The 27804-nt window shown below is 39.2% G+C and overlaps 1 protein-coding gene across 2 annotated transcripts in view; it reads left to right on the forward strand.

Moving 5' to 3' along the window:
• ODAD2 (outer dynein arm docking complex subunit 2) overlaps positions 1-27804 on the forward strand; it is a gene marked incomplete at its 5' end in the record, with an annotated part of 197212 nt that overhangs the window by 112667 nt on the left and 56741 nt on the right. For both annotated transcript variants that reach the window (XM_082649613.1, XM_082649614.1), the window contains 2 exons: positions 2085-2273; positions 3414-3635. In XM_082649613.1, coding sequence (XP_082505739.1) covers positions 2085-2273; positions 3414-3635 — 411 coding nt within the window. The remainder of the gene's footprint in view (positions 1-2084; positions 2274-3413; positions 3636-27804) is intronic.

A 27804-nucleotide genomic window follows, 5' to 3' on the forward strand; every position in this document is an offset into this window, starting at 1 on the left:
CCCCTGCCGTCATGAGTGATACAATCTAGTTTATGAGGTTCAACATCTTTGAACCTCAGTTTTTAAAATCAAAAATGGAAAAACAGTATCTACTTTGCATGGTTATTTGGAGGTTTAACTGAGCTAATTTATGCACAAAGTGCCTGACATATAGTTGATACTCAAAAGATGTGAATTTCTGTTGTTTGAGAAAACCACGGAGCCAGATAATTGGTGGACATCACGCAGCCGCTGTCCAACACCAGGGGAGGTGGGGTTTCTGTTTCGCCATCTGTCTCCAGGTTCCTCTGACAAATTCCTTGTCTCTGCCCACATGGCCATACCGGGACAGAAAGCCCGCTTTTTCTCACTTACTACCTCAGTTACGGTCTTTATGCTGATGACTTCCAAGTCTCTACCTCTAGCCTGGTGTTCACTCCTGAGCCCCAGAGCCGCAAAGCCAACTGACTCCTTAAGTGGAACCCTCCACTTAAATGCCTTGTGGGTACTTCTTCTGTTACCTAACACCACCCTTTCCCACACCAAGAAAACAAAACCAAACCCCACTTTCCAACATTATCAACACCACTAGGGCAAGTCAGAAGCATGGGAATTGAGTCACTCGTCCTTATCTTCTCCTCACAAGTCCACACCCTTCTCTCCAGGCTGGACCATCACCTCCTCCAAACCACCACCACCTGTTACCTGAGCTTGTGAAACAGCCTGAGTCCCCAACACCATTCTTTGCCCCCACGCTACAATCCTGAGGGACCTCCCACGAGGCAAAATGGAGAAAGTCGCCTCTGCTGCGTCCCCACACAGTTAACAAGCCTCTTTAGCGGCTTTCGCATGCCGCCGAGGCGAGCCTTACGGTCTCCCGTTCTCCCTCTCCTACTTCATGCTCTAACCATCCTGACCCAGAAGAAAGTACCTTGTCTCCCACTCTCGGTCCCTCACCCAGAATCCCCTTCACATTGGACAACCCCTCGCCCCTGAGGTCTCAGCTGGCAAGCATCATGGTGGAGGGGCACTCCTTGAATCTTACACCAGCCAGGAGTCCCTCGCACACGTATTTGTAGTGTCTTTCCCTCTTCCCCATTAACGCTACTCGGTCTGCTTGTAGCTTCAGTGCCCATCTTCCCCACTAGACTGTGGCGACGTGGTGGCTGAGGCGTGTTCACGGTCAGTCCACGTTGTTCACGGATTCTACCTGGGGAGTCACCTGCTTGCTCACGTTTTTTGTAACTCCCAAATCAGCACTCAGGGCACTTTCTCAGTCATTCTTGGACGTGCACAGAAAAGTAAAATTTTAAGTTGCCCGACACGCACTCTCAGTGGGGGTTGAGCAAGCTGACGCTCTGCGCGCTTGTCTCCGCCCTTGGACCATCAACAAGCCTCCGTTGTGCAGTCTGCTTAGTGCCACGTTTTCCACATTTTTGTGTTTTTTGTTGGTTTCACTGTTGAAAATGGCCCCCATGCATAGTACTGAAGTGCAGTCTAGTGTTCCTAAGTGCAAGAAAGCTGTGATGTGCCTTATGGAGAAAATACATGTGCTAGATAAGCTTCATTCAGGCATGAGTTACAGTGTATTGTCTATGGGTTCAATGTTAATGAATTAACGCATATGAAATGAGATGTCTTTAAACAGAAGCACACATAAAACAAGGTTATATTTTGATCAGTTCGTGACAGTGTGACCAGAGGCTTGCAGGAAGCTAGCCCTGTATCTCCCCTAGTAGCAATGGTTCAGTATTAGCTAATTCTGTTTCTGTGATGATTTAATAGAACATAACTACTGCAATAATAAGACTCAGTGTGTTTTGTTAACTTCTATATTCCCAGTAGTTATCACAGTGACTCTCACGTAATAGTTGTTCAATACACATTTGTGGAAACGGACCTGTCTCTATGTATGTGTTGTACGTACATACATACATGTATGTATGTGTGTATAACATAACATGTAAATATTTATATGACATATAAATTGAATTTTTTTCATGCCGAAGGTATACCTCACAGCCTTATCATTACTTTGTGCTTTTTAAAAAAATGCTAAGCATAGGTTTATTTTTGATATCATCTTTATTTTTATTGTTATCTAGGATGCTGGAGAGATGGTTCGTTCCTTTGTTGGTGGTTTGGAACTTGTTGTCAATTTACTGAAATCAGATAATAAAGAAGTTTTGGCGAGTGTATGTGCTGCTATTACCAATATAGCAAAAGACCAAGAAAATTTAGCTGTTATCACAGATCATGGAGTTGTCCCTTTATTGTCCAAACTAGCAAATACAGTAAGTAATGTATCTTTTTATTTCAAAATGTATATTGTCATAAGATATCACGGTGTAGTAGCAAAAACAATGAGCTTAAAATCCAGAGACCTGGATTCAAGTTTAATATCTGCCACTTGTGAGGTTTGAGATTGTAGTGAATTCATTTTAGTTTCTCTGAGACTAATAAACGTGAAAGTATATTTCAAACTGAAATCATCACCATCGTCGTTACTACGAGCCTTAAGATAATTGTTCATGCCAACTTCAGAAGTTAAGTGCTCCTCTCCCAGCTTAGCAAGCTTGGGTCGATGGCATTCTTGAGCTAGAAGGTTTTGGCAATCGCTGTATTGTTTACCCAGAGTTGTGCCAGATAGAACAAGCAGGCTTGAGAGATAATGACTTCACCATGACCAGAGGTATTTGAGCATAGCTTGAACTTGGCAGAAAAGTCGTGGAGCAGAAATTCAATGATTGGAAGCCTGCTTGGTCTAGAAGACTTTTGGGCCAGTCTAATACTAAATTCCTGAGAATATCTGCCAGTTTCAGTTAAGGACACCAAGTTGTGACCTGAATCGAGAGAACAGTACAATTAATAGACAGAAAATTATGGTGTTATTCAGTTGTATTATATCTGTATGAGGTAATTACATCCAGAAAGAAGTATGTGGTCTGTGTAAACAATACAGAAGGAAAATGGCAGACTCAGAACCTGTCCTCGTCTGCTGCAGTGTCTTCTCCCTCTTGGGAACCAAGGTGTATTCCTGATGTGGAAGTATTCCTAAGGTGAAGAGGTAGAGTTAATCCACTTCCCCCAGTTATCTGGCAGGCTCCCTTAAGAGTGTCCAGTATTCTTTAGTTGTTTTTATTACTTGGCCACTCGCTGATCTGTAGCTCTGTGTTGTGAGTAGACTTGCTCAAAAGGAAATTGAACCTTGAGCAAATAACTAATGCCAGACACCTGATCGCCTTTACCTGCATGCACTCCACTCCGTTCATAAAAAGAAAATGCAGCATTGAACCTTGATGCATTGGTGACCCACCAGAATACTAGTTCCCATCAAGACACCACCTGAGCAGCCAGTGGGTAATAAACACCTAGAGCAAAAGTATCACAGGGTCATTATGATGCACATGCCATAATCCCTTCTCCTTGTGCAGAATGATGATACACTGAGACGTCATCTAGCAGAAGCCATTTCACGTTGCTGTATGTGGGGCAGAAACAGAGTGGCCTTTGGCGAGCACAAGGCAGTGGCTCCATTAGTGCGGTACCTGAAATCAAATGACACCAACGTGCACAGAGCGACAGCCCAAGCCTTGTACCAGCTTTCAGAAGATGCCGATAACTGCATCACCATGCATGAGAATGGCGCAGTGAAGGTACTGTTGACCAACTTCGTGGTTTAGTTCAAGTTATGTCAATGTGGGTTGGGAAGAAACAAGTGATGTTAAGGTTTTACTGAAAGGGTATTTGAACACACCAAACTGCCCACCTGTTGCATCACGGCTGCAAATGAGCCGTGTGTTATCATTATCATGATTTGTGCTGCAGAAAAGTTGCGTGGAGACAGAATTTTTCTAAATTGAAAACTATAAAGTGAACTCAGTTAAATAAGTACAAGTTCCATAATCTGAATTGGATTAAAGAAAATGTATAGTGCATGAATAATCAGTGGTATTCATAATTCTGTTTAATATTTTATTTACTTAGCACTTAAATAATAAAATACAGACACCAAATGCACAGCAAAGGAGCTGACGAACAGCAGCTAGACAGTCTTGCCAGTCTTAACCACAAGCAAAGAACCAATTCAAAGACGTTTTTTAAAAAAAACAACAACAAAAAACTGCATCAAATTTTCTTTGCCTTTAACTAATATCCAGGTGGGAAAGTTTCTGCACGTAGACTTTGATATATCTGTACGTTGGAAACCACCTAGAGCTTATTCTGAGTGGAATGTTTTGATGACAACAGACAGAAAAATACTTAAGAGTACATGAACAGCTTACAAGTATTAGGAGAAATTGATTTCAAATTCTAGCTCTCTTCTGTGGCTTGTTTCCTTGTACAATGTAATTTTACTGTCTGTTACCTCAGTTTGGAGCCTCTGACAGCCAGCTGCATTTACATTTTGAAATGTATACCCAAAGTTAGCTTGATCTTTTAGACAAAAGCTAATAAAACCTTAAGTTAATCATATCTTGTCAAGCTTACATATGCTGAATATGAAACATCTATGGAGGAATGACTCTTAGAATGCCAGTTGGTACTTTTTTGAGGCCATTATTTTAATTTAACCTTTAAACCTATTATAGCTGAAGAATACGATGTTAATTTTTCTGAAATTAAACCCAGTTTACATTTAAATATGTCAACTTTTCCATTATAAATCCATTTTTTCAGCACATAGGTTAGGCCATATTAATTTTTTCAAGCAAAAAACTGGCATAAAAAGCACCTTTTAAACTAAGCACTAATTTTTTAAAGTTAATTATAAAAAAATATACTGGAATGTTTACTTCAAGTTACTAAAGAATGGTAAAAATGTCATCACTTCTATGTGATTATGTTCACACTTCAAAAAAGAAGATTTTCTAATTTAAAATTATACGTTCTGTTATTGAACAAGGACAATCTAATATGCACAACCTAAAGACTTTTAAAGAAATGAAGCTATAAATTTAAGTAGCCTGATTAAGTGTCTGACGTAACATGCTTAGACAATTGTCAGTTTAAGAGCAGAATTTCTAGACTACTCAGAAAGTTTTCAAATTTAATAGGTTTACGTGTTACCCTTCATTTGACATATATGCCAGGTCTATGTGCAACTCTCAATTATTTCTCCTAATACAAGTCAGTAGGTAATCCAGAATCATTTATGGATTGTATTCTGCTATGAAAAATGTTGACACTGTGTTCACCCACCCACACAGCTTATATAAACAAAAGAATAAAGCAATAAACATGATGAGGGTGAGGGGACAGGATAGAGAAAAGCAGGAAGTTTGGTTTGTTGTCCGTGAGACCCTTTCCCGGGTCTCTAAGGGTGTGTGGAGGGCCTCTCTGTCTTGCCCATCGGCATTCCTGACTACCTGCTATTTCTACTGGAGGATAAGTGTAAAGAACCGATTCTTGTAAGTTTGCTGTAGGCTACTCTGTCACGAACAGAGGCTGGCCTCATGGTGGGCTCTCCCTCAGGCGGCTGTCGGGGAAGCATAAGGATCTGTGTCCCTTCTTTGGTTTTGAGGTAAAAAATGTGGATGTAGTGTAGTGGGTGTTGGTAGAATCCAGTGGGGTTTGGTAGTTGCTTGGATATGGGGAATAAAGGAAAGTGTTGACTCAAAAATTACTCCCGTCTTCAGGCTAGGTGAAGAGGAAGATTCCATTAGCTACGACAACGCAAGAAAATATGTGGCCCATCAGGGTGGTGAAGGTCCCTGCAGTGAATTGTCACATTGTGCTAACATTTCTGACTTCAAATGCGTATGAACCGTATCCACTACTTTGGCAAATCCCTGACTATTTTTGTTCCTAAATGCTACAGCACCTCTCTAGGCAAATGCTTAGTCGGCCCTTCATATTGGTGGGCTCCACATCTGCAGATTCAACCAACCACAGATCGAAAATATTCAGAAAAAAAAATTCCAGCAAGTTCCAAAAAGCAAAACTGGAATTTGCCACATGTGCTGGCAACTATTTACATAGCATTTACATTGTATTTACAGCTATTTACATAGCATTTACATTGTATTTACAGCTATTTACATAGCATTTACATTGTATTTACAGCTATTTGCATAGCATTTACATTGTATTTACAGCTATTTGCATAGCATTTACATTGTATTTACAGCTATTTACATATCATTTACATTGTATTTACAGCTATTTACATATCATTTACATTGTATTCGGTATTATAAATAATCCAGAGATGATTTAAAGACATACAAATGGCCAACAGGCACATGAAAAGATGCTCAACATCATTAATCATCAGAGAAATGCAAATCAAAACCACAATGAGGGGCTTCCCTGGTGGCGCAGTGGCCGAGGCAGGGGACGTGGGTTCGTGCCCCGGTCCGGGAGGGTCCCACATGCCGCGGAGTGGCTGGACCCGTGGGCCATGGCCGCTGGGCCTGCGCGTCCGGGGCCTGTGCTCCGCAGCAGGAGGGGCCACAGCAGTGAGAGGCCCGCGTACCCCCCCAAAAAAACCCCAAAAAAACCCACAATGAGATATCACCTCACACCTGTCAGAATGGCTGTCATCAAAAAGACCACAAATATCAAATGCTGGAGAGGGTGTGGAGAAAAGGGAACCCTCTGGCGCTGTTGGTGGGAATGTAAATTGGTGCAGCCACTATGGAAAACAGAATGGGGGTTCCTCAAAAAACTAAAAATAGAACTACCGTATGACCCAGCAGTTCCACTCCTGGGTATATATATAAAGAAAATGAAAACACTAATTTGAAAAGACACATGCACCCCAATGTTCATAGCAGCATTATTTGCAATTGCCAAGATATGGATGCAACCTAAGTGTCCATCAGCAGATGAATGGATAAGAGGACGTGATATATATATATACACACAATGTATATACACACAGTGGAATACTACTCAGCCATAAAAAAGAATGAAATTCTGCCATTTGCAACAACATGGATGGACTTGGAGGGCGTTATGCTGAGTGAAATAAGTCAGACAGAGGAAGACAAATACTGTATGTTATGACTTATATATGGAATCTGAAAAATGCAACAAACCGGTGAATATGACAAAAAAGAAACAGACTCACAGGTAACAGAGAATACACTAGTGGTAAGTGGAGGGGAGAAAGAAGGGGGGAGGGGCAAGATAGGTGTGGGGATTTAAAAGTGGCAAGACTACTAGGTATAAAATAGATAAGCTGCAAGGATCTACTGTACAGCACAGAGAATAGAGCCAATATTTTATAACAACTATAATGGAGTATAATCTTTAAAAATTGTGAATCACTGTCACAATCTGAAGCTAATATAATATTGTAAATCAGCTATACCTCAGTAAAAAATTAAAGTACACAGGACAATGTGTGTAGGTTATATGTAAATACTACATCGCTTTATATGAGGGGCTTGAACATCCGTGGATTTTGGTATCCTTGGGGGTCCTGGGACCAATCCCCCTTGGACACCAAGGCACAGCTGTATAGAGTTATTTCCTAGTCCTGCAAACATTCCTGCAGCAGCTGCCATGAGCAATGTGGACAGGTTCTTTGACAATTACCAGAGTCATCCTGTCACCCTGTTCATAAGTAATTTATTCTAGAGTTAGCTCTTTCCCTGTACAGTTTCCTCAACAGTAGCAGCTGACATTATGCAGTGTATCTGTGAGTGCCAACTGGTGTTTATTCTGTAGTAACAGAGAAGGAGCAGTTTTGAGGGTCTGGAATAAATTAAGTCCAGTTTCTAATGTGTTCTATTTATTATTTTTTAAAAATTTTATTTATTTATGTTTTACATCAAAACCCACACACATATGGTCACCTTATCTTTGATAAAGGAGGCCAGAATATACAATGGAGAAAAGACAGCCTCTTCAATAAGTGGTGCTGGGAAAACTGGACAGCTACATGTAAAAGAATGAAATTAGAGCACTCCCTAACACCATACACAAAAATAAACTCAAAATGGATTAAAGACCTAAATGTAAGGCCAGACACTATCAAACTCTTAGAGGAAAACATAGGCAGAACACTCTATGACATAAATCACAGCACGATCCTTTTTGACCCACCTCCTAGAGAAATGGAAATAAAAACAAAAATAAACAAATGGGACCTAATGAAACTTCAAAGCTTTTGCACAGCAAAGGAAACCATAAACAAGACCAAAAGACAACCCTCAGAATGGGAGAAAATATTTGCAAATGAAGCAAGTGACAAAGGATTAATCTCCAAAATTTACAAGCAGCTCATGCAGCTCGATATCAGAAAAAACCCAAACAACCCAATCCAAAAATGGGCAGAAGACCTAAATAGACATTTCTCCAAAGAAGATATACAGATTACCAACAAACACATGAAAGGATGCTCAACATCACTAATCATTAGAGAAATGCAGATCAAAACCACAGTGAGGTATCCCCTCACATCGGTCATAATGTGTTCCATTTAAACGGTCAGTTTGAATTTTAGGTCTAGAGCAATGCTATCCAGTAGAAATATAATGTGAGCCACATGTGTAATATTATATTTTCTAGTAGCCCCAATTAAAGAAAAGATAAAGAAACAGGTAAAATTAATTTTAGTAATATATTTAATTTAACGCAGTACACCCAAGATATTATTTCAACATGAATCAATATAATAAAATACTAATACTTTACATTATCTTTTTTTGGTACTAAATCTTCAAAATCTGGTGTGTGTTTTTACACTTACGATACATCTCAATTTGGACTGGCCACATTTCAAGTTCTCAGCAGGTGGTTAGTGGTTTTCTTGTTCCACAGCATAGGCTAGAGACAGGAGAGAGGGCAGATTCCGGAAGTATCATTGGAGAGGTAGTAAGCCATGAATGAGGGTGGATAAGATTTTTTTGGCTGGGAGTTTAGAGAAGCCTGGGAAATGTCTACATTTTTACTCACGAAGCATGTAAACCGGGAAGAAGAACTGTCAAAGCAAACTCAGGAAGTCAGCCCGTTAACCAGGAGCCCTAGAAGCCAAAGGAAGAGTAGGTTTCCAAAGGGTTTGTGTTTGAATACTGCTAAGCCGTCAGTTATGATGAAAAATAATCCTTGTGGTAGAGGCTCTCCCGGCAAGCATCTCTTCTATAGGAACTAATAAACCCCCTGCTCTGATGTGTACAATGGGTAGGAATAATCCAGTCCTTACCCTCTCTATGGTTTCACACAGACTTCCTTCTCCAGAGTATCAGCCCAGGGTCTGTGTCATTACAAAACCTTGCGAACATGGAAGCAGAGCTGTTCGCAACTGTATCGAAAATATGAGACATCTAGGAGATATTCCAAAGTCATTTGCTAATTATAACAAAACTGTAACATAGGAAAGTGATAGAACGAGTGATAGAAGAAGTTGCAGAAAAACTGAGCAAGACAAGCCCTTTCCTAGGACAGAAAAAGTGATCAAACAGAAGGAAGATGAGCACCTTTAAGAAGCAGGAAACTCCCTTCCCCTCGTGACATTGGGTTTGTTTCGCAAACGTCTATACCAAGCAGGTAAAAACTACCATAACTTTCTGGAAGGCAGGAAATTGAAGAGACTGCGGAAGATGCAACCTGGAGTACTCCCAGCAGTGGCAGAGTGACGGAAGAGGGGTTCAATTTGAGTAGAGCTGAAAGGGTCGTCTTGGCTGTTCCCAGACTCACCATGCAGAGTGGCCTCCACAGTACCGGAAGATGAACCCAGAAGTTCACACACCCCTTGGTTTTTGAAGCAAGAAAAATAGCACTAATGCTTTCGAGTCAAGTAAGTGGACTTTAGGTGCTCAGATCACTCAGGAGCTCTCATTGTCCGTATGCAAGTCTACATAATGTTTGATTGAACTATAATATTTTTGGTTAATTAAGACGCTTCATGTAACTTTATGGTTTTGAGTACTTTCCTCACATTTCAGATATTCCCTGGAGTGCTGGGGATAGTTCACTTGATGATATGCAATTAAATTACTTAGTTAGGACTATTAGGTATCACTGAATTTTTTTTTTTTTGCGGTACGCGGGCCTCTCACTGTTGTGGCCTCTCCCGTTGCGGAGCACAGGCTCCGGACGCACAGGCTCAGCGGCCATGGCTCACGGGCCCAGCCGCTCCGCGGCATGTGGGATCTTCCTGGACAGGGGCACGAACCCACATCCCCCGCATCGGCAGGCGGACTCCCAACCACTGCGCCACCAGGGAAGCCCTCACTGAATTTATTACAATATCACACATAGAGTCATATACAGATTTGTTTCTGATTGACTTTTTTCTTGTTACGGTATTTGAACTTTTCCTTTAAAGTGAGAAAGAAATTTATGATTACTTAAGGGTTCCAGTAAGTTAGGTTTTAGTTTATCCTGTTAAACTTTAATATTATTCATATGCCAAGCATTTTCCTTATTTCATTTTTGTTTTTTAACTTAAAAATATAATAGCTTTATTAAAGTGTAATTGACATATGCATGCACATGATTAAAGTATACAATTTGGTAAGTTTTGACGTATGTATTTATATATTGTACATACACATACTCACGTGACATCATTACCAAATCAATGTAATGATCCCACCAAGTTTCCTGCTACCCCTTGGTAAAGCTTCTTGCCTGCCCCTCTCTGTCTTGGGGCAACCACTGATCTGCTTTCTATCAATATAGATTAGTTTTTGTAGATTAGCATTTTCTAGAGTTTAACATAAATAGGATCATACAGTATGTGCTTGATTTCTTTGTTTGGCTTCTTTCACTCAGCCTAATTGCTTTCATATTCATCTCTGTTCTCACATGTGTCAATCTTCACTCTTTTATTGCTGAGTAGTATTCCATTGTATGGACATACCACAATTTGGCTATCCTTTCACTTGTTGATGGACTTTTGAGTTATTTCCCATTTGGGGTTATTACAAACAAAGCTGCTGTGGATATTCATGTACAAGTCTTGTGTGGACGTGCGCTTTCTCTCCTCTTGGGTAAATGCCTACCAGTGAGTGGCTGGATCATGTGGTATGTGTGTGATTAACGTTTGAAGAAATTGCCAATTCTGCTCTCCAAAGCGGCCGTACCATTTTGCATTTCCACCAGCAGTGTATGGGGGCGCCCTTATCACACTTGGTGTGTTCAGTCTTTTTTATTTGAGGCATCTTAATAGGTGTGTAATGGTATCTCATGACTTCAATTTCAATTTTCCTAATGACTAATAATGTAGAACATCTTTTAATGTGTTTATATGCTAGCTCTATAACTCCTTTGGGAAAATGTTCAAATTTTTTGACCATCTTAAAATTTCATTATTTGTTTCCTTATTATTGAGTTTTGAGAGTTCTGTGTATAGTCTGGATGTAAGTTCTTTACCAGATGTATAATTTGCAAATATTTTCTCCCACTTTGTAGCTAGTCTTTTTATTCTCTTAACAGTGTCTTTTAAAGAGCAGACATTCTTAACTTTGATGAAATCCAACTGATCTTTTTAAAAAATGGATCATGCTTTTGGTGCTATATCTAAGAAATATTTGCCTAACACATGGTCACAAGGATTTTCTATGTTTTCTTCTGGAAGTTTTAAAACTTTTGGTTTTACATTTAAGTCTATGACCCATTTTGAGTAAATTTTTGTTTATTATGCTAGGTAGGAATTGAAGCTAATTTGGGGGGGCATAAGGGCATCATTTGTTGAAAAGATTGTCCTTTCTCCACTGAATTTCTTTTGTAGTTTTGGAAAGAAAATCAATGAATACATATCTGTTTTGTTCCCTTGTTCTGTTTGTCTATATTTATGCCAATATCACACTGTCTTAATTACTGTAGCTTTGTAATAAATAAGCCTTAAAGTTAGATAGTATAAGTATTCCTACCTTATTGTCTTTTAAAAGTTGTTTTGGCTATTCTAGTTCTTTCCATATGAACTTTAAAATCAGTTTGTCATTCTCTACGTTAAATGCTTCCTAACATTTTTGATTGGAATGACATTAAATCTATAGATCTTTTGGGGAAAATTGATATCTTAACAATATTGAATCTTCTGACCCATTAAAAAGGACTATCTTTCCATTGAATTAGATCTTTTTTTTTTATTGCAGTATAATTGCTTTACAATGGTGTGTTAGTTTCTGCTTTATAACAAAGTGAATCAGTTATACATATACATATGTTCCCATATCTCTTCTCTCTTGCATCTCCCTCCCTCCCACCCTCCCTATCCCACCCCTCCAGGTGGTCACAAAGCACCAAGCTGATCTCCCTGTGCTATGCGGCTGCTTCCCACTAGCTATCTACCTTACGTTTGGTAGTGTGTATATGTCCATGCCTCTCTTTCGCTTTGTCACAGCTTACCCTTCCCCCTCCCCATATCCTCAAGTCCATTCTCTAGTAGGTCAGTGTCTTTATTCCTGTCTTACCCCTAGATTCTTCATGACATTTTTTTTTCTTAAATTCCATATATATGTGTTAGCATACGGTATTTGTCTTTCTCTTTCTGACTTACTTCACTCTGTATGACAGACTCTAGGTCTATCCACCTCATTACAAATAGCTCAATTTCGTTTCTTTTTATGGCTGAGTAATATTCCATTGTATATATGTGCCACATCTTCTTTATCCATTCATCCGATGATGGACATTTAGGTTGTTTCCATCTCCGGGCTATTGTAAATAGAGCTGCAATGAACATTTTGGTAAATGACTCTTTTTGAATTCTGGTTTTCTCAGGGTATATGCCCAGTAGTGGGATTGCTGGGTCATATGGTAGTTCTATTTGTAGTTTTTTAAGGAACCTCCATACTGTTCTCCATAGTGGCTGTACCGATTCACATTCCCACCAGCAGTGCAAGAGGGTTCCCTTTTCTCCACACCCTCTCCAGCATTTATTGTTTCTAGATTTTTTGACGATGGCCATTCTGACTGGTGTGAGATGATATCTCATTGTAGTTTTGATTTGCATTTCTCTAATGATTAATGAAGTTGAGCATTCTTTCATGTGTTTGTTGGCAGTCTGTATATCTTCTTTGGAGAAATGTCTATTTAGGTCTTCTGCCCATTTTTGGATTGGGTTGTTTGTGTTTTTGTTATTGAACTACATGAGCTGCTTATAAATTTTGGAGATTAATCCTTTGTCAGTTGCTTCATTTGCAAATATTTTCTCCTATTCTAAGGGATGTCTTTTGGTCTTGTTTATGGCTTCCTTTGCTGTGCAAAAGCTTTGCAGTTTCATGAGGTCCCATTTGTTTATTTTTGTTTTTATTTCCATTTCTCTAGGAGGTGGGTCAAAAAGGATCTTGCTGTGATGTATGTCCTAGAGTGTTCTGCCTATGTTTTCCTCTAAGAGTTTGATAGTTTCTGGCCTTACATGTAGGTCTTTAATCCATTTTGAGCTTATTTTTGTGTATGGTGTTAGGGAGTGATCTAATCTCATACTTTTACATGTACCTGTCCAGTTTTCCCAGCACCACTTATTGAAGAGGCTGTCCTTTCTCCACTGTACATTCCTGCCTCCTTTATCAAAGATAAGGTGACCATATGTGCGTGGGTTTATCTCTGGGCTTTCTATCCTGTTCCATTGATCTATCTTTCTGTTTTTGTGCCAGTACCATACTGTCTTGATTACTGTACCTTTGTAGTATAGTCTGAAGTCAGGGAGCCTGATTCCTCCAGCTCTGTTTTTCCATTGAATTAGATCTTATTTCATATCTCTCAGCTACATTCTGTAGTGTTCATCATATGGGTTTTTCACATAATCTCTATGTAATCAATACAGATTATTCCCTATGTAATCAATATTTTTTGATGCTACTGTAAATAGTACTTTTAAAATTTCAATTTCTGATTGTTAATTGCTATTATAAAGAAATGTGATTGATTTTTTTACTAATGTTGTATTCTACAACCTTGCTAAACTCACTTATTTACTCTAGTAGGTTTTTGGAGATTCTATCATATTTTCTATATAGACCGGGGTAGGCAAACTTTTTCTGTAAAAGGTCAGATACTAAATATTTTAGGCTTTAATGGGTGGCATATAGTCTATGTTGCCGATTCTTCTTTCTTTTATTGTTGCCATTGTTGTTGTTGTTTACCACCATACAAAAATGCAAAAGCCACTCTTCATTCTGTGAGCCATACAAAGACAGATTGTGGTTTGCCAGCCTCTCACATAAACAATCATGTCATCTGTAAATAAAGACTTTCTTCTTTTCCAACTTAGATGCGTTTATTTATCTTCCTTTCCTGATTGCACTGGCCAGAAACTCTGTACAGTGTTGGAAAGAAGCAGTAAGAGCATATGTCTTAGTCTTACTCTTTATCTTAAGGTAATGCATTCAGTCTTTCACCATTAAGTTTAATGTTAGCAACAGGTCTTTCATGGGTAACCTTTATCAGGGTAGGGAAGTTCTCTTCTATTACTACTTTGATGAGAATTTTTTATCAGGAATAGATGCTGGTTTTGTCAAGTGCTTTTTCTATATCTATTGATATAATCTTATGATTTTTCTTTTTTAGTTTGTTATTCTGGAGAATTACATTCATTTTCAGATGTTAAACCAACCCAGCATTCTTGAGGTAAACCCACTCTGTCATGATGTATTATCCTTTTCATACATTGTTGAACTTAATTTGCTGAATTTTTGCTTAGAGTTTTGCATCTATATTCATTTTTATAGTATTTTTTTTTCTTATAATGTCTTTCTCTGTTTTGCTATCAGGGCAGTGTTGGCTTCAATTCTTCCAACTTTTGTTACGTTTAAAAAAGACTTTATTTTGTCCTTGTTTTTGAAAAATGTTTTTGCTAGGTGTAGAATTTTACATTGACTTTTTTCTTCCTTTCAGAACTTTAAGCGTGTTGCCCCATTTTATTCTCACTCACATTGGTTCTGAGAAGAACCTGCTACCATCTTTGCGTTGGCTCGCCTGTATGTCGTGTCTTTTTTCCTTGGCTGGTTTGTAAACTTCTGTGTCTTCACTGATTTTGTGCAACTTGATTATGACGTGCCTTGGTGCCGTTTTCCTCATGTGTCTTGTGCTTGAGGTTTGTTGAGCTTCTTGGACCTGTGGACTCATAGTTTTCATCAAATTGGGACATTTTTGAGCCATTATTTCTTCAAATACTTTCCTTTTCCCCTTCTCTTTCTACTGTACTTGGAAACTACATTTTCACTGACATTTGGGCTACTTCAGGTTTTCCCACAGCTGCCTCAGGTGCTGTTAGTTTCTTTTTAGTCCTTTCTCTTCTCTGTGTTTTAATTTGGGATATTTCCATGTCCTCAAGGAGCGTAATTTTTTGCAATGTTTTATTTCCCTTTATTCGCACTCAGTGTGTTTTACATTTCAGATACTATAATTTTCGCCTCTTAAAATTCAGTTTGTGTCTTTTTATTCATCTCTCATGTCCCCACTTAACATGGTGATTCTTTCCTCTGGCTTCTTGCACATACAAAATCCAGTTCTAATTACAGTTCTGATATCATTGCTGCATGGATCATTGGACATCAGACAGTGAATTTTACTGTGTTGAGTGTTGGATATCTTTGTGTGTGTGTGTGTGTGTTTCCATAAATATTCTTGAGTTTCATTCTGGGATGCAGTTATGTTACTGTGAAACAAGTTGATCTTTTCAGTTCTTGCTTTTACACTTTGCTGGCAGGACTAGAGTAGGGCTAATTCTTCCCCACTTCTGAGGCAAGACCCTTATGTTTATTCTACCTGACACCCTGTAAATTATGAAGTCTTCCACTCTGAGTAGGGGGCTTAGGCACTATTCCTCCCTGTGTGTGACCTCCAGGGATTATTCCATCTTTCAGGTGTCCTTTTCCTGTCCTCAAGTAGGCTCCTTACACACAGGTGATGGTCAGTACTGGAGATCCAGGGGCACTGATGCAGGTCTCCAGAAGTCTGCCCCCTCCTCTCCAGTAATGTTCCCGGAGGACTCTAGTCATCATGTCCCCCAGACTCCCAGCTCTGGCTCCCACCTCAGGGAGATGGCCACGCTTTGCGTGGGTTCTCTCTTCCTGCACTGCAACCTGTAAACTCTCCCCAGGCAGCAGACTTTCTCCAGGCAGCAGGCTGGGACACCCTTAGGGCTAACCGTTTTTGTTTTCCTTTTCTCAGTGATCACTGTGCTTTGTTTGTTGTCTGATGTCCGATGACTTGAAAGCCATTGTTTTTTTACTTTTTTCTATTCTTAAATTACTTGAGGCAGGAAGGTATATTCAGTCTCTGTTACCCTATCTTGGCATGAAGCAGAATTCTTATTTCCCTTTTAGATTTTCTCTTATATAATAAATTCATGGAAAGTGATAGCTGGTAGAGGTGAGTTATCCATTTTAAACACACATTTTGCAGATGAGGAAACAAAGGGTCAGGTAGGTGAAGTTCCTAAAACCACACAGTCATTACAGGGCATAACATCATTTATGATTGTGATGTATAGTTTAGTGCTGTTTCCACTAGATGAGTGAATTCCAAACCGCGTCTCCTGGACCCTTAGGGTTTCCCCCAGGGAGCGATCAGCGCCTAGTACTCAAGGCCCTGGGGAAGGGGGGCAGGGAGTAGTCACTGGAGTCACCTACTTCCGTTACAGTGGTTATTTTGTCCATTTTGTGTATCGAAATTATACATGAAATTGCTTCAGGAAGCTTTTGGCTGCTTTAAAAAGAATTGGAAATTACTGCACTAGGCCGTGCTGCCCTTCAGTAGTTGTTTATGAAGCCCAGTAGGGGCCATCCTTGTATTTATTTAGCACTTTTGCTTTTCTTTGATAGAAAGGTTTACAAACCAAGAATCTCTCCAGCAGGAATTAAGAATTCTAATCTTAATTCTTTGTACTCTGACAAGTTTAGTGCATATAAAAATCTGATGTGAGAATGACTCTTAAAAATAACTTTTTTTAGTGTAAGTTTTCCTTGGAGAGCTCTAGGCAATGCCTTTGCCCGTGAGGTGATTCAGTGGTCTTCTAAAATGTTCACTGTTCTTCCATGCCAGCTCTGCTTCACTGGAGCGAATCCACCCTGCTTCTGCTACCTCACTCCCACCCAACCCTGAGCAAAACGAATCCCCCCCTTCTTGAAAGCTAAAGGTGAGAAAAGATGAAAAAGACAGCTGCATGTAAAGAAAAGTGCTAGATAATAATGAAAGTAACATCGTTTTCATTTATTCAGCTTCTTATGTGCAGATTCTATTCTAAAAGCACATTAACGTATATTCTTTCATTCAATCTTCTCCATTATCCAATGAGATGGGAATTGTCATTTTCTCCATTTTACAGATGAAGAAATGGGGTCTCACAGAGGTTAAGTAACTTGCCCCAAATCATCCAGGTCATAAGGAAAGGACCCAAGAAATCTGGTTCCAGGGTCTGTTCTCTTCACTCCCATTGCAAGGTCGAGCTGAAGTCCCCTGGGCACACATGGGCGTGGGCGCCTGTGCTGAAGGGCTGCGGAGCTGCTCTACGAGGCAGAGTCCGTGTCTGGGACGCACAGACAGGACCGGGATGTGGCAGAGGGCACGCTTGTCTTGTGGTGGACTGGCGCCCATCCCTCCGGTCACAGCCCTCACACCCTCTCTTGAATTATGTCCCCAGTGCTGTACTTTCCTCCTTCGTCTTCATGATTTTCCAGCCTCTCGTACTGCCCTGGAAGCTCTTGCATATTCTTAATGTATCCCAATTAAACATTATTACTAGAAAGAGTTATAGTATATAAAGTTAAAACCAGATGATTTTGTGATTAAAAAATTACTTTGCTAATCTTTACATAGATTTTAACAAGGGTAGCTGTATTTTCCAAAGGTAACATTGGTTAATATTGCTTAATTTAGCTAATATGAATGGCATTTTATGCTCCGTGTGTGTGTATGTGTATACTTGACATTTTTAGAATTAAGAAAATTGGAAATAAAATACAGTTCCATTAAGTTTGGGGCTAAATTTAAACCTTTTCACTAATCTATAGCAAGTTTTTAGGTCTACATGAGCTATATTCCAAAAGTCCAAGATCTTTATATTATTTTTACTTTTAAAAACATCTCCTACCGCCAAGGGGCATACTTCTAGGTATTATTATAAATACCACTAATTATGACATTATAAAAGGAGAAATCCCTAATCAAAAAAATTAAATTGAAAATCTAAGCTTAACCTGGAAATTTGGGACAAAAGTCTCAGGCCTCTTAGTATATCATGAATAAGAGTGTCCGTTCTTAAAGTCATATGACTTCTTATGAGTCAGAACTCTCCTGTCTCCTCACCCAATATCCTGAGTATCAGGGAGCAACCCCACCAGTTACTCCTGGGCCACGCGAGTGCACTGTGGTCCATTACAGCAGTCTTTCCCAAAGCATGGTCCACAGTCTACTTGTCTCGAAGCAATATGGGGCTTGTTTAGAAACACGTACATTGCTTGGCCACACCCTAAATCGACTGACACGGAGTCTCCGTGAGCAATACCAGGAAACTGTGTTTTAACCAAGTTCCTAAGGTGATAGGGAAGTTTGAGGACCACTGATCCACATGAGTTTCAATGGCAAGGGTGCCAGACCATCATTGACATTTGTCATCCTCTGATGCTCAAAAGTCAACCTATTCAAAGAAAAAGGTTAGAGAAACCTGATGGTGATGAATCCATTGCATGGAAGCTTAACCCACCCAACAAATACTGATTGTGCACTTGGAATGCAGCGGTGTGTGACATCACGCTGAACAGGAAGAGTGTGGCTCTAGTCCGTATGGAATTAGGGTGCAGGCAGTTGTGGTGCTCTGCTTGGCAGTACCTCTGCAAGTGTGAAGACGGTCTGCCTAGGGCACTTCATTTGCTCCTAATCAAAGACAAGACAAGGAGGACTTTCTGCTAATACTATAAAAATATAATTTCCTCTAACTGAGAGAGGCCTGAATTTATTTGTTACCTACTTTAAAATACTATCTTCAAAGCTATAAGCTTTGAAACTAGGAATATAAGGTCTGATGCAGTATGCCAGACCCTTGGCCAATCCAGTTAATTTAATTGCCTTTGAAAGGATATCAAAGTATATGCTGTATGATTGTCCTATAGAATAGTGCTTCCTAAACTTTTTTCCTGTCATCAGGAAAACATTCAGTGTTTGTTAATGGACAAAGCTATTTGTGGCCTGGAGGCAACTGGTCTGGGGCCTCTCCCGGCGCCGTGAGGACTGAGGGCTTGCTATTCAAAGTGTGGTCCCAGACACAGAGCAGCACAGAGGTGCTTGTTAGAAATGCACAACCTCAGACCCTATACCAGACCTACGGGATCAGAGTCTGCATTTTAACAAGATTCCCAGATGATTCACATCCACGGTAAAGTTTGAGAAGCGCTGGACAAGGCGCACCCTCTTCAGCAAACGTAGAAAAAGGAACCTGCAGTCTTGCAGATTGGCTGCCTTTACTAGCTATTCAAATTTGATATAGTTTAAACATTTTCTAAAACTTGACTTAGGTGTAATTTTTATGCGATTATAAAACTTTTTATATAAATTGCTAAAATTCCTGACTTGGGATCAGAACGTGTGGTCACTATAACTTTTCTAAGCCCTTCTCAGGTATTTCACCTATTTATCCCAAACCCCCCTTTAAACAAGAAAATCGTTAAATCTTCTACCCTCAGTATAAAGCAGCCTTTTATTTTCCCTAACGTTGCTAACACCATAGTTGAAAAGGACACCCTTTTGCCTTAATATCCTGGAATTGGATGAACTAGTCCACATTTAGCCTACTAGTATTCTTAATTAATTTATTAAGTTTAAATGCTAAGGTTTATAGTTAACCTCTCAAGTAACCATATATATGGAGAGCCACTTCCCATCACCCAGTCAGTTACTTTTCCACTCAGTCACACTGGGTAGCACACCACAGCACGCACTGCTATAATGGTACTCATCCACTGCAGTGGTTTCCAAGGAGACAAATTATTATTATTATTTATTCAGCTGAATCTTTTCCTAACCCTCAGGATTTTCACGCACAGATTTGTGTGCAGATACGCTGTTTCTATTTTATTTTTAAGACTTTATACTCCACAAGTGCCTTCAGCCTATTTTTTTTAACTATGACACTAGTTTCTAATTTATTCCAGAAATGGTTTTCTAATTTATTTTAGATACCAGTTTCTAATTTATTCTAGGGAATATATATTATTTTATATATAATTTCAGACATTTAGTTACAAATTATACAGTATTTATCCAACTTCTGAAAAACTTGTGAATGGATAATTTGAACATGAAACATTTTTTAAAGAATCCTCTACCTATTAGAGTGAAAATGAGTTGGCTCTATTACAAATGGTGCTTCTGTGAGCATCCTTGACATGATTTTTTGGTGGACACAGCACTGATTGAGTGTATGCTGAGGAGAAGAAATGCTGGCTCAAAGAGTATATGTATAATTGGTTTTATAATTATTATTAAGTGATTACTTTTACTCCATTGATATCATGCCAGATGAAAGTTCAAATATAAAACTTGGATAAATATTTTTATTCAGAATTCTAATCAGTTATCTGACTTTCCCTTTCAGTTTATCATTTAACATTTATTTAAAGATTTTACTGTGAGAAATTGATTTCTACTTGAAGTTAATCTGTCTGGAAACGGTCCATGGTTTTATAGAATCTTTTAAAAGATAATTTTATATGCTTTTGAATTCTCCTTTTAACAAATTAATCCTTCAAGTGGTAGAAGATTGATAACTATTTGTGAGAAGAGGTGATTCCATCCTACTTCGTCCTGATATATTGGTTATTAATTTACTGAAATTAGAGGAAAATATGCATTGCTAATTGGAGGCAAACCTCTTACAAAGTGTAGTCAAGAATGACCACGTATGGTTAGTGCTGATTTAGGAAATGACTCCACCTTTGAAGGGGAACCCCTTTTTTCAAAGGAATAGAATAAAGATAGACTATACAGATTCTGCACCTAGGCAGGACCTGGCCTTCTACTCACCACTCCCAGAATTCGCGAGGAGAGGGTGGCGCCAAGAGTTCCATACCCCTCTTAGGCACTATAGGAAGGACCTGGCCATCAACAAGTAAATGGACAAAATAATTACCAGTGTGCTGATGCTCTGAAGGAAACAAATAGGGTTAAATGAAGAGTAGTAGAGGGATAACCTACTTTAGACCAGAGAGTCAGAGAAAGCATCCTGGAGCAGGTGCATCTAAACTAAGATATGCAGGATGAAGAGAGAAGAGTTTACAGGCAGCAAGTATGTGCAGAGGACATAAGGTGGGAATGTGCTTAGCGTGTCCAAGGACCTGCAAGAAGAGCAGGTGGCTGAGGCTGAGTGGGGGAAGGGAGAGTGACACAAGGTGTGTTTGGAGAGCTGGATGGGGCTGGACTACGTGGGGACTGCCAGGACACAGAAAGGAATTGGGGTTTTATTCTAGTGTATTGAGAAGCCATTGAAAATGCTTAATTAGAACACTGACATGATCCCATTTGTGTTTTTAGAAGATCTGTCTTGGAGGGGTGTAGAAAGTGGGTCAGAAAGAGTGGAAGCAAAAAGCCCTCTAGGGGCTGGTAAGCAGTCAGTGCCCAAGAACATGGCGGCCAAAACAGGACTTGGCTACAGATGGGATGAGAGATTAAGGGAACAGGAAGAATTAGGGGTCCATTCACAAACCTTTTTTCCCCTACTATAAAGAGGGAAATAATCATAGTGATAACAGTTGCTCACAGCCCATTTTCATTTTATTTTTTAATTTTTAACCAAATATCACATTTATTCTTCACAGCAATCCTGTAAGATACTCAGCATTATTCCCATTGTTGCCATTTTTACAGCTGAGGAAAGAGGGGCTCAGAAAGGTTAAACCCATTACCCAGGGTAAAGCAGTGCATTAAAGGGCTTGAATTCTGACCTTTGAGGATTTGCCAGTATGTCATACTGCATTTTATAATGGCTTTAACTTGAATACACAGAAAGTACACGCATATATATAATATGTACACCTGCTTACGTACAGTTTGACTGCTAAGTTTTTAATCTAAAATGTGTTGGAAGTTTTGGCCTTTATGAAAGTCTGATTACAGTAATTCACAAGGGCATTTTGCATAGATGTGTTAGCTAGTGCTGGCGAAGAAAGTCCAGTAGTCACTGACTGATTTTGAAAAAACTCAACCAGAATATAATGTTCAAAATCTTTTAACACCTCATGACTGGATCTTACAGTAGGTCTCAGAGAAATGGTGTTTACAAGTCAAATAATTCACTTCCAGGAGAGATTTATGATAGCTTATAGCTAATACATATGTTCCAGAAATTGGGCCTCAGTGAACACAGTTACAAATTAACTGTATCATGTGGCAAATGCTTGATTTTTTCCTTACTTAAAAATATGATTTCAAGGTCCCTGGCCTTCATTCTATCTTTTTTGTTTGTTTGTTTATTTATTTATAAAACATCTTTATTGGAGTATAATTGCTTTACAATGGTGTGTTAATTTCTGCTGTATAACAAAGTGAATCAGCTATACGTATACATATATCCCCATATCCCCTCCCTCTTGCGTCTCCCTCCCACCCTCCCTACCCCACCCTCTAGGTGGTCACAAAGCACCGAGCTGATCTCGCTGTGCTATGCGGCTGCTTCCCGCTAGCTATCTGTTTTACATTTGGTAGTGTATATATGTCCATGCCACTCTCTCACTTCGTCCCAGCTTACCCTTCCCCCTCCCCATGTCCTCAAGTCCATTCTCTATGTCTGCATCTTTATTCCTGTTCTGCCCCTACGTTCTTCAGAACATTTTTTTTTTTTAGATTCCATATATATGAGTTAGCATACAGTATTTGTTTTTCTCTTTCTGACTTACTTCACTCTGTATGACAGACTCTAGGTCCATCCACCTCACTACAAATAACTCAATTTCGTTTCTTTTTATGGCTGAGTAATATTCCATTGTATATATGTGCCACATCTTCTTTATCCATTCATCTGTTGATGGACACGTAGGTTGCTTCCATGTCCTGGTTATTGTAAACAGTGCTGCAGTGAACATTGTGGTACATGATTCTTTTTGAACTATGGTTTTCTCCAGGTATATGCCCAGTAGTGGGATTGCTGGATCATATGGTAGTTCTATTCGTTTTTTAAGGAACCTCCACACTGTCCTCCGTAGTGGCTGTATCAATTTACATTCCCACTAACAGTGCAAGAGGGTTCCCTTTTCTCCACACCCTCTCCAGCATTTATTTTTCCCATTTTCATTTTAAACTTCACCAAATAATTTGGAGTCACCCCTTAAATAAAAAGTTAGCAAATATTAGACAATAATATGAGATTGCAGTGCTTTTCTTAGACTAACACTTAGTTAATATGAATGACTATATATTTTTATAAAATGTATATTACAGCATAATCTCTTCTTAAAACAGAAACCAATTACTTAGTGTTTTCTGCTGGGCTAGGTGCTCTCACTGTATTCACAGTCACCCTGTGACACAGGCATTACTGTCCCCATTTTAAAGATTGAGAAGCTTTAGTTCAGCAGCCTCAGTGATGTGCCCCGTGTCCCACAGACAGAATGCAGGATCCAGTAGGATTCAGTAAATTACAAGTAACACAACTCAAATAAGCTAAGGCAGCAAAGGGGATCTGCGGGCGTTTGACAGCTCATGGGCCGGAAAACAGCAGCGTCCTAGGAAGACGCTGGAGGAAGGACCAGCTAAAGACGCTTTTCAGAATCTTTTCTTTCATCTGTCATCTCACTTCCTTTCTGTATCTGTTTCATTTTATTCTTTCTCTGTGAGCTGGCTGTGTTTCTCCACGTGTGTCTCCACTGTTTGTGCTAGGTTTCCTCTCCAGTCACCCAGGGAGGTCACATAGTATTTTCACTTCCAATTCAAAAATCTCAGGGAAAGGAATCTGACTGGCTCAGTTTGGGAAAAGTACCCACCCTTAGTCCAATCAACTGTGGACAAGAAAACAGTGTGGTATCTTAACAAATGGCTCCCAAGGCAGCCCCTGGGGGTGAGGGATAGGGACAGTTCAGGGCATTCCTGGTGAGCTGGGAAGATGGTGTAAGGTACACACGAATGTGTCAAGCCATGATTTAGATTTCTGGACCAACTAACATGAGAAGTTGTTGGCTCAGTGGGCATTCACTGTATTATCATGTTATTATTGGCGGTGTTCAGAGTTATATATACTTTTGTTATGACATTATCATGGCAAGACTTTCAAAGACTATGTATAGAGGGCATTTTACCCAACACTTCTAAAATGTTGTGCCTTGTTTGTTCAAATTATAAATTCCTGCTAACAGCTTTGGCCAGCTTTATTTATTATTATTATTTTATTTTTATTAAAGAACTCTTTCACAGGGCAAGCTCTGTGAGTTAAATGGATGTAAATTATAAAATGTGAGCGGTAATTATTTATAATTTTTATTGAAAATGTTCCAGATCGAGCTACTGCCAACTGCTGGTATGGATTTAGCATTCTGAAATTTAAACAGTAACTTTTGGATCTTTTTTTGTCAGATACTTTGTGATTAAACTATTAAACTGTCAACCTAAGTTTAAGAAAAGACACTCCTTCACCATTTAAAAACCTATGCAAAACAGTCTTCATTTTATGCACATATAAACCTGTGAAGCATTCACATGTTGGTTTTGGGATTTTAAACTTGGCAAATTACAGATTCTTATTTTTATATCTGTCACTGATGGCTCCAAACTGTAAATTGAAACCACAGGGTTTATCTGACACTCACACCAAGCTAATGCTTTTCCTTTGCTTTAAATTAGCTGCTACTTTATGATTAAGAAAGATGCACAAGATGGCAGATAACATCAGAACAATAATATATCCAAATCACTGTCACCTATAGAAAGGCTGCTTGAATTTTTGGCCGTTTAGAAACCAAACACCTGTCCATCATGTTGTGTTCAAAAACTTCACAGCAAAAGGTGAACACACTAATGTTTTTAAATTTTCATTTAGTTTAGAGGAAATCAATGAAAGGTAAAAACAAAAAGTCATTTCCATCTGAGAGCATGAAAGACCTCTCAGGTGTGAACCTCCCTTCCTGAGTTGGGTGAAGCCAGAAACCATGACCTTGACATTTTTAGAGCTTGTTACTCATATATCCTAATAACTTTACAATAGAATCACTGCCAGATAAGAAAAACTTTAGGGTTAAGGGGTGTTAGAGTCCACAGAATTTAGATTCGAGGCTGGAGAATTAGTCTTTCTCTTAACTTAATCATGTCACCAAAATTAGAAACATCAGGGTACCTTACAGTTTTTCTGATCACAAATAAAAGAAAATGACAGGGCTGGGTAGTTTATCTTGTCTAAACTGTACAGTCCAGGACTCCTCAAATTTAAATAGGTTTGGCTATCAGGGCGCTAGGTTGGCATAAGATGCTCTTGGAACACGTTAAAGCATCTCTTGGTCTCAGAAAAAGACACTTTTCCTGCCGAGCTGTAGGTCCGTTGGAGTCCTTCAACAGTAGCTCTGCCCCACAGCTTTTGTGGTGATAAATGATCTGTTTCAAATAAATGAAATTGCAGCCAACTCTGCAGAAATAATCACCTTCTAAAAAAAGAGAGCCAGTTGGGGAGGGTCAAAAATGCACAAACAGTATGGTAAAATGAAGTATATGCTGCTCCTTTTAATGGAAAAGATTGCTACTGGTTCCGTTTGCCAAATTCAGTCAGCCTGCCAGAAAGTCGAGGAATCTGGCAGGGTTCTAGAGAGCAGTTCCATGTTTCATCTGTATTTCTTCTCTGTATTTATCTAGCTTCACAAAATGCTGGGAATGTTTTTTCCTTCCGACTTGGCCCTTTTTTGAAACCACAGAAATACACCGGGCAGCTTCTTGTAATTGTTTGGTTACTTACAGTGCTGTCAGTCTTTAAACTTGCGAGAAATAGATTGTTTCCATTGGAAATTTATAAAAAGCACCAACAAATGTTTGTTTCCATTTTCTGAAATTTATCTTGGGAGCAAAAAAGAAAAAAATCCGTTTTCTTAATTGTCAGCTACTGGACTCAGTGCACGAAGGCAGGCGCCAGCTCATTATGTTGGCCTCCAGCTGACCCAAAATAGTTTCCTCGTATAAGAAGCTATTCACAGATGCTAGACATAAGAATTAATAATAATAATGGTATTTCAGACTTCATGAATAAGTAGTTTTTGGCACTCAGAAAATATCTTCTGTTTTACCCTTGAAAACAGCAATCCTGTTATATACAAAAAGTAAACAGTGCTTGAATTAACACGTTGAAGTCTTTAAGGTACCAAAACTATGCATGCATTAACATTCCCTTCTGAGGCTCCTTTTTTCACCTCCTTCAGGATCAATCGGGTTTTTTTTTTTTTAATTAAAAAAATACAAAACTCTTCAGTTCATAGAGGGTGTGATCTCTGTATTTTCCAACCCATTGATTGCCATGGTGTAAGATGTCTCCCTTTGAAATGTCTTTGGACACAAATTTAAAAGTATAGGTGCTCAACAAAAGTTACGTTTTTTGAAATCAGCATAATTATAGTGTATGCATATTTAAATTAGAACAACGATTTCTGTGGTTAAGGAGTGATCAGACATAATGGCTTATGCTTCTGGTTAACAAGTCTGGACTTGTTTATAATATCCTGGTTTGCAATGTGCTTTCAGTTTTTCAATCACTTCATTCTCTAGGTCTTTGTTTACCTGTGAGTAAAAGTAAGAAAAACATTTCTAAAGTTTAAGCTAACATTCTTTATAACCCAAGTTTAAAGTTTGAATCCCTGAGGAGGAAAAAAAATCAGAAAAGCACCCCTAATGCTCCATTTACAGCAAGGAAAACTGACGTGCAGTTTGAGGGGGTCTCTTTACAATGGGCGGCTTGGTATTTATACCTCTGCTTATCATAAGAGCTAACTTAAAATGTGCACACAAACTACTGGAAATGTTGATAGTTTTCACTAGACCATGATTTTCTGATTGGGGGGAAATCTGATCAAATTTTTGTGAAGTTAAATTTCTAAGGTATTTTTTCTTAGATGGTCACTTGCCAATGAAACTACACTTGTCAGAATGTTGACCCAATATTTTTCATTCCAATTTGCATGCAGAGAAGTAAAAATGAAAGCCTCTTTGAATCTTGTCATCTTTGCCAAAGAAGGGTAGAAACACTCATCCGAGATGTGTTGCTGGTCACCTAGAGACAGGTCTGGGAGAGCCGCCCATGCTGGTCAGAGGGCAGCACAGGTGGAAATGTGGTGTCCTCCCTGTGACCGGGAGAGGCAACAAAGTTGCTGGCTTGCTTAAAGTGAAATTATGTGTTGACAACAAATTATCCTGTATCTATCTGGACATACACCTTTCTTGTGCCAGAATATGCCCTCAGCTTTGCTTGTACAAGTCCTGGAAATCCTCACAGTGGGACTGTTTGGGACCTGTAAGGGGGCACTCAGGAGCCTGACTGAAGCCACACTGGGTCCAGCTTTTTTCTGCAAAACCAGGGCAAGTCCCCATGTACGTATATGTGTGTGTGTGTATATATATTTTACATATATGACAAAGGACTTGTAGTATTCAGATTACATAAAGAATTCTTACAACTCAAGATAAACAACTCAATTAAAAATTCACAAAATACCTGGACGCTTCAGCAGAGATATATGGATGGCAAACACAAGTACATGAAAAGATGCTCAATACCACTAGCCATCAGGGAAGTGCAAACCAGAACTTCATGAGACACAACCACATACTTATCAGAATGGCTAAAATTGAAAAGACTGACAATAGTAAGTGCTGACAAGGATGTGGAGGAGCCAGAACCCTCCCACACTGCTGACAAAAATGCAAAATGATACAGGCCCCCACCCCCGGAAAACAGTTTGCCAGCTTCTC

The sequence above is a fragment of the Grampus griseus genome (assembly GCF_964374135.1).
Source record: "Grampus griseus genome assembly, chromosome: 2".
In the NCBI taxonomy this organism is placed as follows: domain Eukaryota; kingdom Metazoa; phylum Chordata; class Mammalia; order Artiodactyla; family Delphinidae; genus Grampus; species Grampus griseus.